The sequence below is a fragment of the Lepisma saccharinum genome, chromosome 27 (assembly GCF_977018435.1).
Source record: "Lepisma saccharinum chromosome 27, izLepSacc3.1, whole genome shotgun sequence".
Classification (NCBI taxonomy): domain Eukaryota; kingdom Metazoa; phylum Arthropoda; class Insecta; order Zygentoma; family Lepismatidae; genus Lepisma; species Lepisma saccharinum.
Window position 1 is genome coordinate 37,527,119 of NC_139255.1, and position 15,569 is coordinate 37,542,687.

The 15,569-nt window shown below is 37.8% G+C and overlaps 1 protein-coding gene across 2 annotated transcripts in view; it reads left to right on the top strand.

Annotated features, from left to right (window-relative positions):
- Positions 1-11,443, top strand: part of Rgl (Ral guanine nucleotide dissociation stimulator-like) — a 262,557-nt gene extending 251,114 nt beyond the window's left edge. For both annotated transcript variants that reach the window (XM_083113546.1, XM_083113547.1), the window contains 3 exons: positions 1,624-1,867; positions 7,743-7,877; positions 9,117-11,443. In XM_083113546.1, coding sequence (XP_082969672.1) covers positions 1,624-1,867; positions 7,743-7,877; positions 9,117-9,268 — 531 coding nt within the window. In that variant the 3' untranslated portion in view covers positions 9,269-11,443. The remainder of the gene's footprint in view (positions 1-1,623; positions 1,868-7,742; positions 7,878-9,116) is intronic.
- The last annotated feature ends 4,126 nt before the right edge of the window (positions 11,444-15,569 follow it).

Consider the following 15,569-nt stretch of genomic DNA (forward strand, 5'->3'; position numbering starts at 1 on the left):
TATCCACACTTGTGAGTGGGAAACTGCACAGAGAGCGGGTGGAAAACGAAGGGCAACATGCCTCGAGCAACCGTTTCTGCTACGGACCGGATTCGAATTGTAACGGTTCTGCAAGAGAGATATGGCCAAGTAGACGTCGATGCCCGTGTTGGAGTGAGCCAAGGTGATGTCTCTCGAGTGTGGAAGAAGTTCAGGGAGACACAATCAGTTGCTAATCGACCAAGGACAGGGTGGCCACGCAAAACAACACGTAGGGAAGATCGGTACGTGGTGATTTCGGCACGTCGTAGACCCATTGCAACTGCTACCAGTTTGTGCTAAGATCTGTGGATAGCCTCAGGAGCGAATGTTTCCAATCAGACAGTGCGGAATCGACTTCATGAGGAAGGATTGACGTCAAGAAGACTCATACCCAAGTTTCCTCTTAATCCACACCATAAGAGAGACCGTGTAAGGTGGGCAACAATGCACAGTGAATGGAGTCAGGAACAGTGGGAGCACACGCTCTTTACAGACGAGGTCACCATCAGTTTGCACCCGTTAAGCAAAAGCATAAGGGTTTGGAGACGATCAGATGAGAGATTGAACGAGCCCTTCATCCAGCAACGTCACTAACAGCAGGGGGGGTCCATCATGTTTTGGGGGTGGAATCATGTTTTGTCAACGTACGCCCCAAATTCCTCTCCAGGGTCACCTGACCGGTCTGATGTACAGAAACGCTATTCTCGAACCCGTGGTAGCAGATTTCTCAACAACTGTGGGGGATGGCTTCACGCTGGTGGATGATAACACTCGACCACATCGAGCCAGAGTGGTTCAAGAGTTCCTTGATGTGCATGGCATTCGATGCATGGTGTGGCCGGCGTATTCACCAGACATGAACTGTGTGGAACATGCATGGGGACACCTGAAGCCAGCAATTGTCAGCCGCGAAAATCCTCCTGTGAACAAGGTGCAATTGCGGGAGGCTGCCATTCAAGAGTGGGATAGTCTTCCTCAGGAGAAGTTGAATGATCTTATCCTTAGCATGTCCCGTAGTGTTCAAGCATGCCTTCGGGCTCGAGGTGGCTAAACATGGTACTGAACTCCCATCTGTTGGTCCCAAGCATGCCTGCGAGCCGTAGGTACACGGCATTGCACTGCCTTCTTTTGTGTTTCGCATCCCAGATTTTTAATCTTGTTCTTGTGGTGTGATTTTGGTATGATTTTGTTTCAACTGCATGGCTGCACTGTTTTCTTTCTGTTTGTATGCCTCCCCTGTACTCTTAAATATGATTCCATGAATCTAGTACAATAAAATGATCACAAACCCTCAATATGCAAAACTTTTTTTGAGCACTGTATTCATCGTTCTTCAATGATAGGCAGGTTTTTCACTACAACCTTTAGGCATTCTCATCATGCATTTTACACTTCATATCAGCACATTTTCACACTTCACATCTGTTCTTCCCCTGGATCCTTTTCCCATTAACCATTTCTTCCTGTGCATCTTCTAGCAGGCATTTCCTTCGTAGGCAGAGTCCCAACCAATTTATTTCCCTTTTCTTGATCACAGAACACTTTTTTTTTTTTCAATAAATGAATGAATGAGAAAGTATTTCACTTTCTATCGTTTTGCAGATGTCGCCGTCACAGTTATCATCATCATCAAGCAGCTCTTCTCTACCTTCATTAGACGTGTCTATAAGCAGTACAAATACCAACACATCGGGAAACCCTTCGCAAAGCAGCTCGAAAACACCTGACGGAGGAAAGAACTCTAGCATCGTCCCACAGAATTCGACTTCCAGTCCAAGTCCTCTTCGCTCTCCTGATTTCTACATCATCCGAGTTACCCTAGAAACCGATTCTGCAGAAACAGATGGTGAGTATCTGAAGCAGTTGTATACAGAGTTATACAGAGTTAATAATAACTAGAGTTAGGATTTTCATGACTAAGCATATTTTTTTTTTGGTAAGGTCGATGTGTTCCCCAAACATATAAAAATTCATATTATGAAGAAACTAATTAAGTTAAGTTGCTTTTTAGGGGTATATTTTGGCATATTTGGCCATTTTTGCATGATAGCATATTTTTGGTCATATTCAGCATATTTGTTTTGCATTTTCAAGAAATATACAGTCATTTTCGAAATGGATTCATTCTTACTCCCATGTTTACTCGAGAGTTTTTTTTTTTTTGGACTGTAGCAAAGTCTTTTTCATTTTTATGTGAAAATTTAGAGAAAGTATTCATTGTGCACTGCAACTCGGAGCCCATAAAGTGAACTAAAAATAGTACGAATGTGAAAATATCTTGCATTCAGATATTGATGTTTGAAACAGTTCAGTTATAAGGGCATATATTTCAAATTATGGTGCATATTTTGCAAAATTTTAAGTCTTAAGAAGAGATTTTATTTTACATATTTTGGTGATTTTTAGGTCATAAAAATCCTAACCCTACTAATAACATTTTAATAATAATAATCATAATAAATAAAAAGTGTTGATACTTAGCACACATTAAATGTACAAGATGGGCATTCACATATCCAAAGCTAGAACTCAGTTTTGACTCAGGGTCATGAGGGCATTGGGAACCTACACTCTGTCTTGTGAATCTCTAGAGCAAGTGAACAAAAACAAGTCTCTGCACAAGTAATGACTTGATAGGGCTCGACCATTATATGAATATGTGAGTGGGAAAGTAAGTATCTGGATGGGAAAATGTGGCTCTAACTAACAGCCATTTGCAGCAGCATGCACTATTTTACTCTGCCCACTTGCTTTCTCCCCTTCGCCACCATTATGCCCGGCCTTGCCCACAGATTCCCGATGAGAGGGAGTGTACTTGAAAAAGAAGTAGCAGGCTCATATATAATACAGATAACAACAGCAGTGAGGTTTGTGTGCTGAATATACGAGGGATGATCGGAAAAAAAGGTTACAAAGCATATAACTTTTGTTTTATTCACTGTAACGTAACGAAAATTTATGTGTAAATTAATAACATGTTTGTCTTGTTGCGAGTTTGAGGACTTTGGATTCTGACCATGTATACCCGAGAAGCGGACATTTAAAATGGTGACTCGTCTAGAAAATTGGTCAAGAGTAGAAGTGAGAGCAGTGGTGCGGTTCTGTGGGCCAAAAACACTACACCTGCTGACATTCATAGGCAGATAGTGGAGGTATATGGGTAGGGGACAATTTCAAGGCAACATGTAGCTGGGACTACCATTTGGTTGGCTGGCCACCATTATCTGACATGTGATGATGTCAAAAGAGCTGCCTCACAGTGGCTACGAGAACTTGACGCGGATTTCTGTGCAACCGGTATGGAAAACCTCATCTACCGTTGTGACAAGTGCTTGAACAAAAAAGGTGATTACATCGAGGACTAGTATTGAGTGCCCTCCATCATCAGGTGTGTTGATCTTCCAGCTATGTCTAACACATACACCATAATAGGCTTTGTAACCTTTTTTTTCGATCATCCCTCATACATCACCCAATGAAAAACATCTTTGCTTTCAATATGATCTCATGGGAAAACAATGAAGATTCCAGTCAGATTACACATGTGTCCATGATGTGTCCATAGATGCATTGTCTGAATTGGAAATAAATTACTGCCGTATAGGATACCGAATTTGATTTGAGTGCTATTTTTTTGTTTTGAGGTTGGCAGACCTGTTCTTACCAATGTTGGCATCTGTTGTCATGCCGATTAATGTAGCCTCAATTGTTTTGACTCGTTTGTTGTGCTTTTCTTCTGAAAATCCTCGAATAATCCAGGAGCGTGAAATCCATCCATCCGCTGAGAGTGACTGTGTGGTGTGGGTTTTGGCAGGTGGAGTGTGACATTACACCCTGTGATTTCTTCTTATGCGGTTTTGTGAAGTCACAGGTGTATGCCAACAAACCACGAACCCTTTTGGAACTGAAGGCGGAAATCATACGGATGATTGGAGGCATCGAGACAGACATCTACGAGAGGGTTATCAATAATTTTGTGCAGTGTATAAATGCATGCAGACTCAGTAGGGGTGGACATATGCTTGACATTGTCTTTCATACATAAATGGGAGTTGTTTCTGGTTACATATATGTGAAATATAACTATTTTCATGATATTTTCCCTATTTTTATTTTATTTTCTAGTTCGGCATCCTATACGGAACACCCTATAGTATGCACAGACCTGTCTTTTGATACAATCTTTTTTGTTTGTGTGATTTCTTAAATAATACATGGATTCTAATTCTTTCTCCTTTATCACCACAAATTATGCTCCTTTTTTTTATTTGTGCCACACATGAGTTGTAATAACTAATAATGAATTAGACATTAAACCACTCACTACTGCAGGAGTTCCTAAGACCACAAAATTAACATGCATGATCACTGTAATTTCTGCTGCCAACTGATACATTGTTTAATTTTATTGCAAGTTATTTATGTAAATCTATAAAAGGCTGTCCTTTCTTACCAATATAATATACAATTCTAAACACGTTACTGGTTGATTCTATGTATTTTTGATTGAGTATGTTAAGGTTTTCCTCTATTTGGTTCAATTTGGAAGTTTTTAGCACATTCTTGGTGCTATTGTTGAGTTTGTCACACAGTATGATCGACAAGGGTCACATGGAAGAGAGAGAGATTAAGAGAGGGAAGGAGAGAAATGAGCGAGTACATTGTTGGCCATTGCTTAAGTACTTGTATGATCAGCTCTGATAAATAAGTGCCAATTTTAAAAAAAAATACTGCCAATATGCTTTTCGGCATCTTAATTTACTACTGGTATTACCGGCCTAATACGATCACCGACTAGATGTCTTCAGTCACAGTTTCAAAGTACTCTCGATTTCAGTGTGTGAAAAACTAGCCAGGTCACATGTTTTACAAATTGTTCACAGCATTGAACTGAAGTTAATTGTTTATTATATGCAAAGCAATAAGGGAAGATTGAATTTGGAGTAGGCATGACACATTTATAATTAGGCTCGTTACATTAATTAAGGGGGCCAATAGGCCAATCAGGTCCGAAAGAGAACATTTGTAATTTTATATTGGATTGGAAGAATATTGGATATTGGCATCAGTAAATTTTATACCAGGACTTCATTGGTATTGGTCAATTTCTTAGTGGCCCATTTGAGGAATTATGTAATATTTTCAAAATACGACGGAGAGTCAAATGAAAACGTTAAGGGCATGCGGGACAGTCTTTGCCCGGCTTTCCCCTCAATTGGTGTTGCCAACTTAGCTCTCTTGTAGCCAGATCTGGCTCTTCCGTGCACTCGTTTGGCTGTGAACTGGGGTACTTGCCGCCTAGCCTCACTATGATAGCATCACTGGTTTCGGCACACATAGACCAACTTTTGCCATGATTATTCATTTTCCACGGGACGTGATATTGTTATATTGGCTGCATCGCCCCATCCCCTCTTACTATATCCCCAGCTACTTGTTTTTTATAGTGCCGTGTTGACGTGAAATTGGCATAATATTGTTATCAGAGAATGCTTTATTTTTGATTTCATACGACCATGAGATGGGTGATGCTGCCGGATCTAGATGGTGAAAACTAAGAATAAATTGTCGTCAATTTAGAGTTAATGGTAATAGCAGCGCCCCACCCCTTTGACAACTAACATTACTCTAGGAAGCACCTCGTAAATCTAGCTCCTTGAAAGTCAGTTTTACTCCATTCAAGGTGAAATTTAGCTCTTTTATGCACACCAGGTTTGGCAACACTGCCAGGAGGCAAGGATAAATGCATTGGGCATATGGGAGTATTTTTTTTATTTGTTATCTTGGGAATATCAAACTTCCGATGGAATTGAAAATGATATCAACGGGAAGAGGGTTGTTTGAAGAAGTGATTGTCCAGCAGAAAAGTCGAAACTCTCATTTGATTAGCCGTAACTTGATGTTGAAGTTGATTCCCGATAAGAAATACATGGGATTCCGAAAATTCTTATTCTTCATATTTTTCAAACATCGTGTCCAGCTTAATAATAAACATAATTCACTTGCAACATGGAGAGAAATTCATACTCTTGATACACCCAGGTTTTTTTGTTTTTTTTAGTAGCAGTGCCCATTTGGGCGATATTGAAATAAATGCACAATTGATGCGTAACTGTACCTCTTCCCCTTAAAAGTCCGACAAAAATTACAAGACAGACGATAAATAGCTCAAATTTACATGAGGCATTGACTGTTATACAAGGCTACAACACTGATCAAGTGAGCTTCACAACACCATTTTTGTCATTTTAATGGTGGCGCCTACTTCATACACATGCACCAGCGAAAAGCCCTTTGGAAGCTTATAACTTGCAGACATTCTGTGGCAAATAAAAATTCAATGTCTCTATGCATGCTTACCATGCCAGCAAGTTTACAAGTAGAGGAGGAAGTTTGACAATGGCCTCAATGCGCACGCAGATGGGTGGAAAGACCTTCGCAGTGGCTGATAAGTGACTGCACGAAGGTTCCAAATATTCTTCTTCTTGAGGTATACAGGCAATAACTCAAACTTGAAAATATATGTTGATCAGCAGTGGGACTATGCTACAGGGTGTCCCACGAACGGCGCAACTGGGAATTAAGAGTGACATACTTTGTAACCGAAACCTGTACATACATAAGTCATACACCAAATGTTAGCCCTGTCCAAGTAGATATTTTTAAACATAGAAACAACAAATGGGGTGCAGTGTTGTTCATGCAGTGTTGCCAAATGTAAGTGAAAGTGTAAATTTATTTTTTCCACAAAGCATGGAAAATTGCATGTCAAACATTCGTACGGAAATTTGGACGTCAATTTCCACCTTGGGTAGGTGGACTATTTCGCCATCTATAGTTCAGAGAAGAAAACCGATCGTTTTCGCGTATAGCCAATCCTGAAATGCCTCGTAAAGGCGTACCAGTCCAAATGGGTGTTTTAAAAAAAATTATGAGGTACAGTGGCAACACTGTTGATGTTTGAAGGCAACAAAAGGTGTGTTTAGTGATGGTCTATGACATGGAAATACTGGAAACAGGAAAAAAGGAAAATTTTCATTTTCTTTTTTTCATGTCATAGACCATCACTAAACACACCTTTTGTTGCCTTCAAACATCAACAGTGTTGCCACTGTACCTCATATTTTTTTTAAAACACCCATTTGGACCGGTACGCCTTTACGAGGCATTTCAGGATTGGCTATACGCGAAAACGATCGGTTTTCTTCTCTGAACTATAGATGGTGAAATAGTCCACCTACCCAAGGTGGAAATTGACGTCCAAATTTCCGTACGAATGTTTGACATGCAATTTTCCATGCTTTGTGGAAAAATAAATTTACACTTTCACTTACATTTGGCAACACTGCATGAACAACACTGCACCCCGTTTGTTGTTTCTATGTTTAAAAATATCTACTTGGACAGGGCTAACATTTGGTGTATGACTTATGTATGTACAGGTTTCGGTTACAAAGTAACGTCACTCTTAATTCCCAGTTGCGCCGTTCATGGGAGACCCTGTATAATACAGCAAACTTGTGCAACTTTACATGGAAAAATGAACTAGATAAAAAAAAGAGCAGAGGTTTTCATGTGAATGTCCCTTGTATATTGAGATCTCTATGAACTTGCATCATCTGATTAACTAGTGCAGTAGTCGCTTTGTATCATTTGTCTTGAACTTAAATATCACTTGGACTTCTTCATGTAACGTATTTCCTATTTTGATATTCCAACAGGTATAGTTCTCTACAAAAGCATTATGCTAAGTAACAATGAAAGAACACCACAAGTCATTCGTAACGCCATGATGAAGCTTTGTATAGAGGGTCACCCGGATGATTTTACATTAGCACAAGTTTTGCCTGAAAAGGGTAAGTAAAAATGTGTTCAGTATTCTTTCAGTGGTAATGACAAGTTTTCATGCATTCTTCAGATATTTTTTAAGTATGCACTTATAAGCAATTTGCAGTATCAGCAACTGATAGACTAGACATTCAGTATTATACGTAATGATAAAATGCTTCTATTTTATTTTCCTTGCAATTATCACTCCATGTAGTTTGTGTATGCTGTAGGTTAGCTACAACTATAAGAATACATTTTGTTGATAATTATGAGGTAATTATGCTAATGCTAAACCATAGGAGTAGTTTATGTGTGGTATACATACATAAAAAATTCATGATAGATAAGGTAAGTCGAATCTCAATTTTACCTTTTTCAGGGGGTCAATAGGAGAATGCTTAAAATACAGGAAATGTAAATTCCAGAAAAAAATTATAATGTTGAGTGTATAATCCAAGAATGTGAACTCGGAGTTTCACTGTATAAGATTTGTTCTGTTGTTCTTTTCTTTTGTTTTTCTGTTGACATCTGAAATGATAAGTTTCATAAAATTGAACATAAATTATGGTTCAGAATGGCTTCCAGGTAAGTAAAAAATAGCTAATGTAAATCTACTGTACATACTTGAATGTAATGCATACTCCAATTTTCAATAAAGTTAATTTTATACAACAACAGGTTTATGTTATGTATTCATTTTATATATAAAAAAATGTTATTAAATTTACTGTATTCAAATCTGCACCATCAATTGTAACGTAAGCCTTAATTTTGGAGATGAAATTTAGCCAAAGAAAGTTTGCATTGGATTCAAGTAAATGGGGTAAATTTGAATTGAAACAAAGAATTAAATATATTGATATGGATAATATTTATATTACTTAAAATTGAAAAATCGTTATTTTCCAATTTATGCAGTGTCTAAGATGCAGGTATCACCATTATTGTGAAAAAGTTTGAAACCTGTATTCACTTAGCTTCTGTACATCTATTTCAACAGTTCCCACCCTTACTATGCCTAAAAGGTCATCCCTCCTTTTCTCCTTAGAGTAATGCCGTCAACCTGGGCTTGCTGTCTCTCCACCATGGTGAAGATATGTAAGCTGACACCCAAACACATCTCATATTCCTTTCACCCCATTCTCCACAGCAACCTCGACACCAAGAACGTTCCTACCCAGCCAATGTCCTCGAACCTTGAAAACGTTTTGTTCGATCTGTCTTCATTTCTAAGTTTAATTCCCAATTGGATTCCTTCTTTTCAGAAATGGTTCTGCCTCCAAATGCAAATGTTTACTATGCTGTCAACACTGCATACAATTTGAACTTTATTTTGCATCCAAAGAGGACCAAAAAGGAGCCTATCCCTCCCCAAAGGACGAGAGTAAACAAAAAAGTTTCCCCTCCGAATAACTGAGCTCAGAGTGCTGCTGTTTCTTGTGTCACAAATGAAGTTCTGTGCGAGTGTGCTATGCTGGTTCATAAAAGGCAGGGGAAGCTATCGTAATAATGCTAATTAGAAAATATTTGGAAATTGAAATATTTTTCACACAGCAGCATACTTATTGCAGGGGTTGGTATCCTCATGCAAAATAATAATGATGACAATTGAAGGTTTGGATACACGCAGGAATGGGAAATTCTCATCCTCGAATGGATGATGTAAGGGAGATTTCAGATCAAAGCGACAGGTGACACATGCCACTTCGGAATGAGCCAATCAACAGCAAAGTTTCCATAGCGACATGACAGACCCCACAAGCTTGCGTTTGATTGGTGAAATCCTCAAGAGACACATGTCACATGTTGCTTTGGTGTGAAGACTCCCCAAGATTGCCAATGTAATGAGAAAACAACTGGTTTGTGTATGCACAGACTTAAATAACATTACAGAAAAATGATAATCTTACAAAGAGAGAGAGATAGATAAATATTCCAATTTACAGGAAAGTAAATAGTCACAAAACAAAAAGTATAATAATAAAATAAATATTTGACATCCAAAATACACTTCTCTCATTTATCTAAATGTGATTGGAACATGATTCTGTGATTCCACGTGCATTCTGTGCTTTCATGCTTATTCACTTATGTGAGCTGATAGAAGAATTGCATATCGTTGTTTCCAGTTATTGTGTAATACTGAACAGAATGGAGTAACAGAGAGAGAGGAAAGAAATTCATGATGTAGTGAAAAGAGTGTTTGTTTTTTCACGTCACATAATAAATTATTTTTTAAATCAACATTTGTTACTTTCTCAATATTTTAGCACATTGTGGACTTGAAACCACAAAATAGAACTAATGATATTAGTTTTTTTATCATAAGGGAATCATCGATAGTACGAAGATTATTTTTTTGTAGTGGCACAATCTAATAATTTATATTAAGATTAAATCCCAAATTTACATTAGATGACTTTCTGCATAAGATTTCAAGATCTCTGTTCATAACAGGGTATCTGTCTTCATAGAAATTAATTGTTGTGAAGCCAATTGCTCAGAAATAATGAATGAATTTAGTTAAAATATGACATACAACTTCTTTCAACATGATTCACTTATTGTGTTGTATTTAATTGGTATTTCTGGCCCAGAAATATTTCTTCTGATCAGTAAGTCTTATGATATTTATTATTTAAATTCTATGATGAATATTTTTCAGATTAACTAATACAGTAACGTGGCACAATCATGCATTTAGAACTAAACTACTCACTCACAACTAAATTAGCCTTTTAGCTGTTGATGTCGGGACATTACATGGGTGGATAGTATAAAAATTCTTCACCACTTGCTTTAAATAGTGAAATTAACAGTTAAAGTAAGTGTTGTTGAAGTAATTCGATTTATTCACACAGTTAACAGTCATTTACTAAAATATTGTCATTTTTTTTACTAAATTTTAATTCAATTTCTTATGGGTTTTTTAAAAATTTTAATTCAATTTCTTATGTTTTTTTAAAAAATAATTCAAGTTCTTGTAGATAATTATAATAATACGTAAGCAAGAGATGACAAAGCTGAAAGAGAGCATCAAGTAGGTATTCACCCCCCCCCCCCCCTCCTCTCTGTGTCTGTGTACGTATTTGGTAGCAGTTGGTATTTACACATCATAAAGCATAAGCAACAAGAATAAGTGCATGCACTACTTTTCTTTGTGAAAATGAAATATCGTTAATGTAATGGCATTTGAAATTGTGAAAGACGAAATATCCTATCATGTAAAGACGTGAAATTGTGAAAAGACATGATGACAGGTAGACAATGATTGTCATAATAAAGATAATGTACATTTTGTGATAAAGACAGAATCTATTGTAAAACTGTACATAGATCATCTATTCTTGTGTAAGGAAGACTTACATGCAAACGTTACTGACTGAATGGATGTAGCTTGTTGTATAAAAGGTGTATACATGTATTTATATTTATTGATCAAAGCTTGTAAAATAGAACTACATCGTTTGTAATTTTAAAGCAGTTTCCATGTTAATATATTTGTCTTGTACATTACAAGATGGACTGTAGATGTATATTTTTTGTATGAAAAGTGGTGTATAAAACATGTGATCATTTTTTACTGTTACAACATGTCTATTATTTGTTTGAATGATCTCCCTTAGATATGCATGTGTTTGTATGATTTGATTTATATCTTACTTTGGGATTCTATTTTTCTTCATAGCTGTGATATTTAGTTATGTAATAATCTGTCTCTTTGGTGTTATATGTGAGTGTCCCTGTTAATTTCACCTGGTCGTCACTCATCACCATCACAATTAGCCAAAAGTGGCAGAAAAGCAAAGTAAAATAACAAAAATGCAAATACAGTTAGATGTGTAGTTGTGCGTATACAGTAAAACCTCGTTAATCTGGACTAATGGGGGGGATAAGTTGATCGGTTTAACGAAAGTCCGGATTAACTGAAATAACCTAAAAGAACAGTAGAAAGTGCATTAAAACTCCATTTATAGCAACAAGACACGTTTATTATGGTGTATTAAAAGGGCATAGGCCTAAATACACTATACAGTACAGTAAAATGTAAAGCAATGCAACAATGCAGTATGTACATACGCAATACCGATATTATGATGATGTGCCCGGCGATTGTTGACTTCTAGCCACATTTAAAACCTTGCATTCTGCTTTTTTTTGCCTTTTGCCTGTCCGGATTAAGCGAAGTCTGGCTTATCGGGGTCTGGATTAATGAGGTTTTACTGTACCTCAATAGTTAGTTTTCCTGTAAGAGAGAATTCACACCAAAGTGACAAGTGACTTGACACGTCACTTGGGAACGAACAAACAAACAGCAACGTTTCACACAGTAGTGGCATTAACACTGTACAAGCCTACATTCGATTGGTGAAATCCTCAAGTCCACTTCGGTGTGAAATCTTCCTAAGATTAAGATAGCTAATAGCTCTTACATTATTACATATTTATTGCTTCCGCAGCGAGCCTGTTAAATACATTTTCTTTAAGCCAAGGTATATTTTATGTATGAGCTCTTCAGGGGCGCCAACTTGTCAAAATTATTGGGGGGGCTCTGATCACTGAAATAATTAAATGAATGACTCACTCCCTCTCTTTTTTAAAAATAAAAATTACGTCTTCGTATAGCAGTTTTTAAGCAGCTATTATATTCCTCATGCAAATGAAATTTAACATGAAAAACGTTTAGAAAATGTTTCAAAGTCTCTTTATGTCTATTGTGTCTGCTCATTTGTTTTTTAGATAACAATTAACATTTTTATTGAAAAGTATGTATTTACATTAAGAGACCAACCTAACAGTTTTATGCCGGCCTCGGTGGCCGAGCGTGTTGGGTGGTCGACTCAACCCGCTTTGATCCAGAGGTCTCGGGTTCGAGTCCCAGCGAGGGCATGGGTGTGTTTTAATGTCCGCAACAGACATGTGATGGGTTGCAAATAACCCATAAAATAACGAATATTTAACAGGTTTATTTAATTATTTACATAAATGCTGACACAAATCGCAGGAAAATAGTTTTACTTTTTTGTTCTTGCTACAATATTTTACTTTTTAAATTTAATTTGCAAAAAAAAAAAAAAAATAGCATGTACACTAAGATATAAATTGACATACACAACAAAAACATATGAACATGATTTAAAAATAAAGCAAAAGTTGCTCGACCCAGTGGGTAATTTTTTAAAGAACTCATTAACAAGCGGTCTCAGGTCCAAATTTTCAAACACAGTTTGATGTATGTGGAATACCGCTAAGCTGCTTAGTCTCTTCTGTCCCATTGTAGATCTCAAATATGTCTTTAGTCGGTGAATAACACTGAATGACCTTTCGACTGTGGCTGTCGTCACTGGCACAGTGCGGAGGACCATCATGAATTTGGCTCCTGGAAGGTGCTGTCTTCCAAAAGAAACTTCCTTATGTCACGCATGGTAGTTAGAACCACTTCCTTCTGTTTGGCGATATCACCAAGCATGGACATGTGTAAGGAGAGCCTATCGGCATCCAAATCTTTGCGAAAGAATTATCGCGTTTGCTCAAAGTTTGTTGTGCAACTGTTCACAGCTGAGATGCATTCTTTCTCTACGGCTGTTACTTTTTGTAGTCCTGTTGATTCATGTCCTTGTTTAACACATGATTTTGCTGTGTCACACACATCAGTGTATATTGATTTATAATACTATTTTGGAGTGTAGAACTTGTGATGTTTGGCAGCAGCAGGATTTTCAAGTCTCTTAGAGACGTGACGTTGACGGGGCAATTCTGACTCATCAATGAGGCTGGGTTTGCCCTCTGTGCATTTCTGCCAGAACTGCTCAAAACACATTCGCTTTTCTTGAAAGATGTCAGTCAAGTAAAGAGAGAAAGAAAAATGTCTTGTAGTGAAGCATTGTCTCCAGATATCCAGCACATTTTAATGTTGCGTCAGTAGAATCTTCTTCAGAAAATTTCTCAAGAAAATTGGGAAGGTTTTCATAGTTCCTTAAGATCTGTTGCATACTGGAGGCTCTCAACGTCCACCGACGAGGGCAAAGTGGTCGCAGTCCAGTATGGCCAGCCTTCTCATTCACATCAATAATATTCCTAAATATTTGCATTCTTTTAGGGGATTCCCAAACAGTCTTTAACAAGTCGTTGGCTAAATTCATTATGTCTCTGATTAATATATGTATAATAGTAAATAATAATTATATACTTAGTATATAGTTATAAGTCATGTGTTTTGCTGTCTCCGGTCATAGCCCCCCCAAAGTTGATGGTTTAGCAGTCTCAGCCCCCCAAAGTTGATGGTCTAGAACATTTCAAATGTGTATTTAAAGTTAAGTTCATGTGGCACAATTCAGAGTAAACTTTACAAGAGAAGCAAAATAATACATTAGATCCTCTTAAGCAAAATTATTTGGGGGGCTCTGCCCCCACATCATTAACATTGGGGGGGGGGGCTCGAGCCCCCCTAAGCCCCATGGAGTCGGCGCCTATGGAGCTCTTGCTTAGCCAAATGGTTAACACTTTCACCTTCAGTGCAAGTCGTTCTAGGTTCAGTCCCTAACAGAGTTGAGACAGAGAAATTGGGAGTTGCTTGAAACAAATAGGAGTGCACACTGGTTTCGAAAGCCAGAAAACAGTGGTGATGGGACTTGATGTGTTAACAATGCATCTCTACTGAAAGAAAAGCCACACTGCTGGCTCTGACCACGCAGTATAGTTTTATATGTTCTGTACAGTTTACCTCAATGGAAGGGAATCGTGCTGTATCAACCAGAATGGTGCTTATTGAAGAATGTGTTGCAATAACTGGCATGCTCGGAAGGTAGTCATCAAGCACACAAGTCTTATATGTCAATATCAGACACAATCAAGGTACTGCTGTTTGCTGATTAGCTTGTAAAAGGTAATGGTAAAGCTTTCCCCTGTGCTTTGTCACGTGCTGTGTAGACACACAAGGATTGATAATGTTCTTGATCTCGACGAATATGAATGTGATGTGATCAGAACCATACTCTAGTCAACTTTACCTGCCGCATTGGTAAGATGCTTGTGCAGGATATTAACAGAACTTTTTTCTCTGAGATTACTCATCAGGGAACTGAGCCCTGATCTTCCATTTGGGAGTCAAATATTTAGAATAGAATTTTCTGCACAGTGAAATATCAAATTATAAATAAAGGATGATTCTAAACAAGTGTACAGAGGTGGTGGTGGTGGTTGTTTGTGGTGGTGTATTTGTTATTGAGCATCACTTTTCTGCCACTTTCGGCTAATCACTATGAAGTAGATGAGTGATGCTTAGAAGCTGATGAAGGAATACTCGCAATGAATGCCCATACTCATGCTAGGACTTGAATCGGGGAACTTAAGTTGATGGGAATTTCGAAAGTTGACTACTGATCATAATAAGCCGCAGAAAGCATAAGGAGATTGATGTGGAACATGGATGTTCCTGTAAGAAGATATTAACATCACACACTGCATGCCTGTAATTGGAGTGATGGTAGTCTGGCATAGGTCATCTTAATTGAAATGTGCAAGACCTGGGTTCAGTTTCGCAATAGGGGATCTTTGGTGGGAATTTTTCAGACCATTTCACTGTATAAGGCAGTTCTGGGATTTGACAGCCTAATTAAATGAGTATTTGGGGCAATCATGAGGGTGAATGCATCCAGAGTGTGCTGCTGTAATGTCTAGTGAAATACTGTACCTTTACACACCTGTAACTATGTATG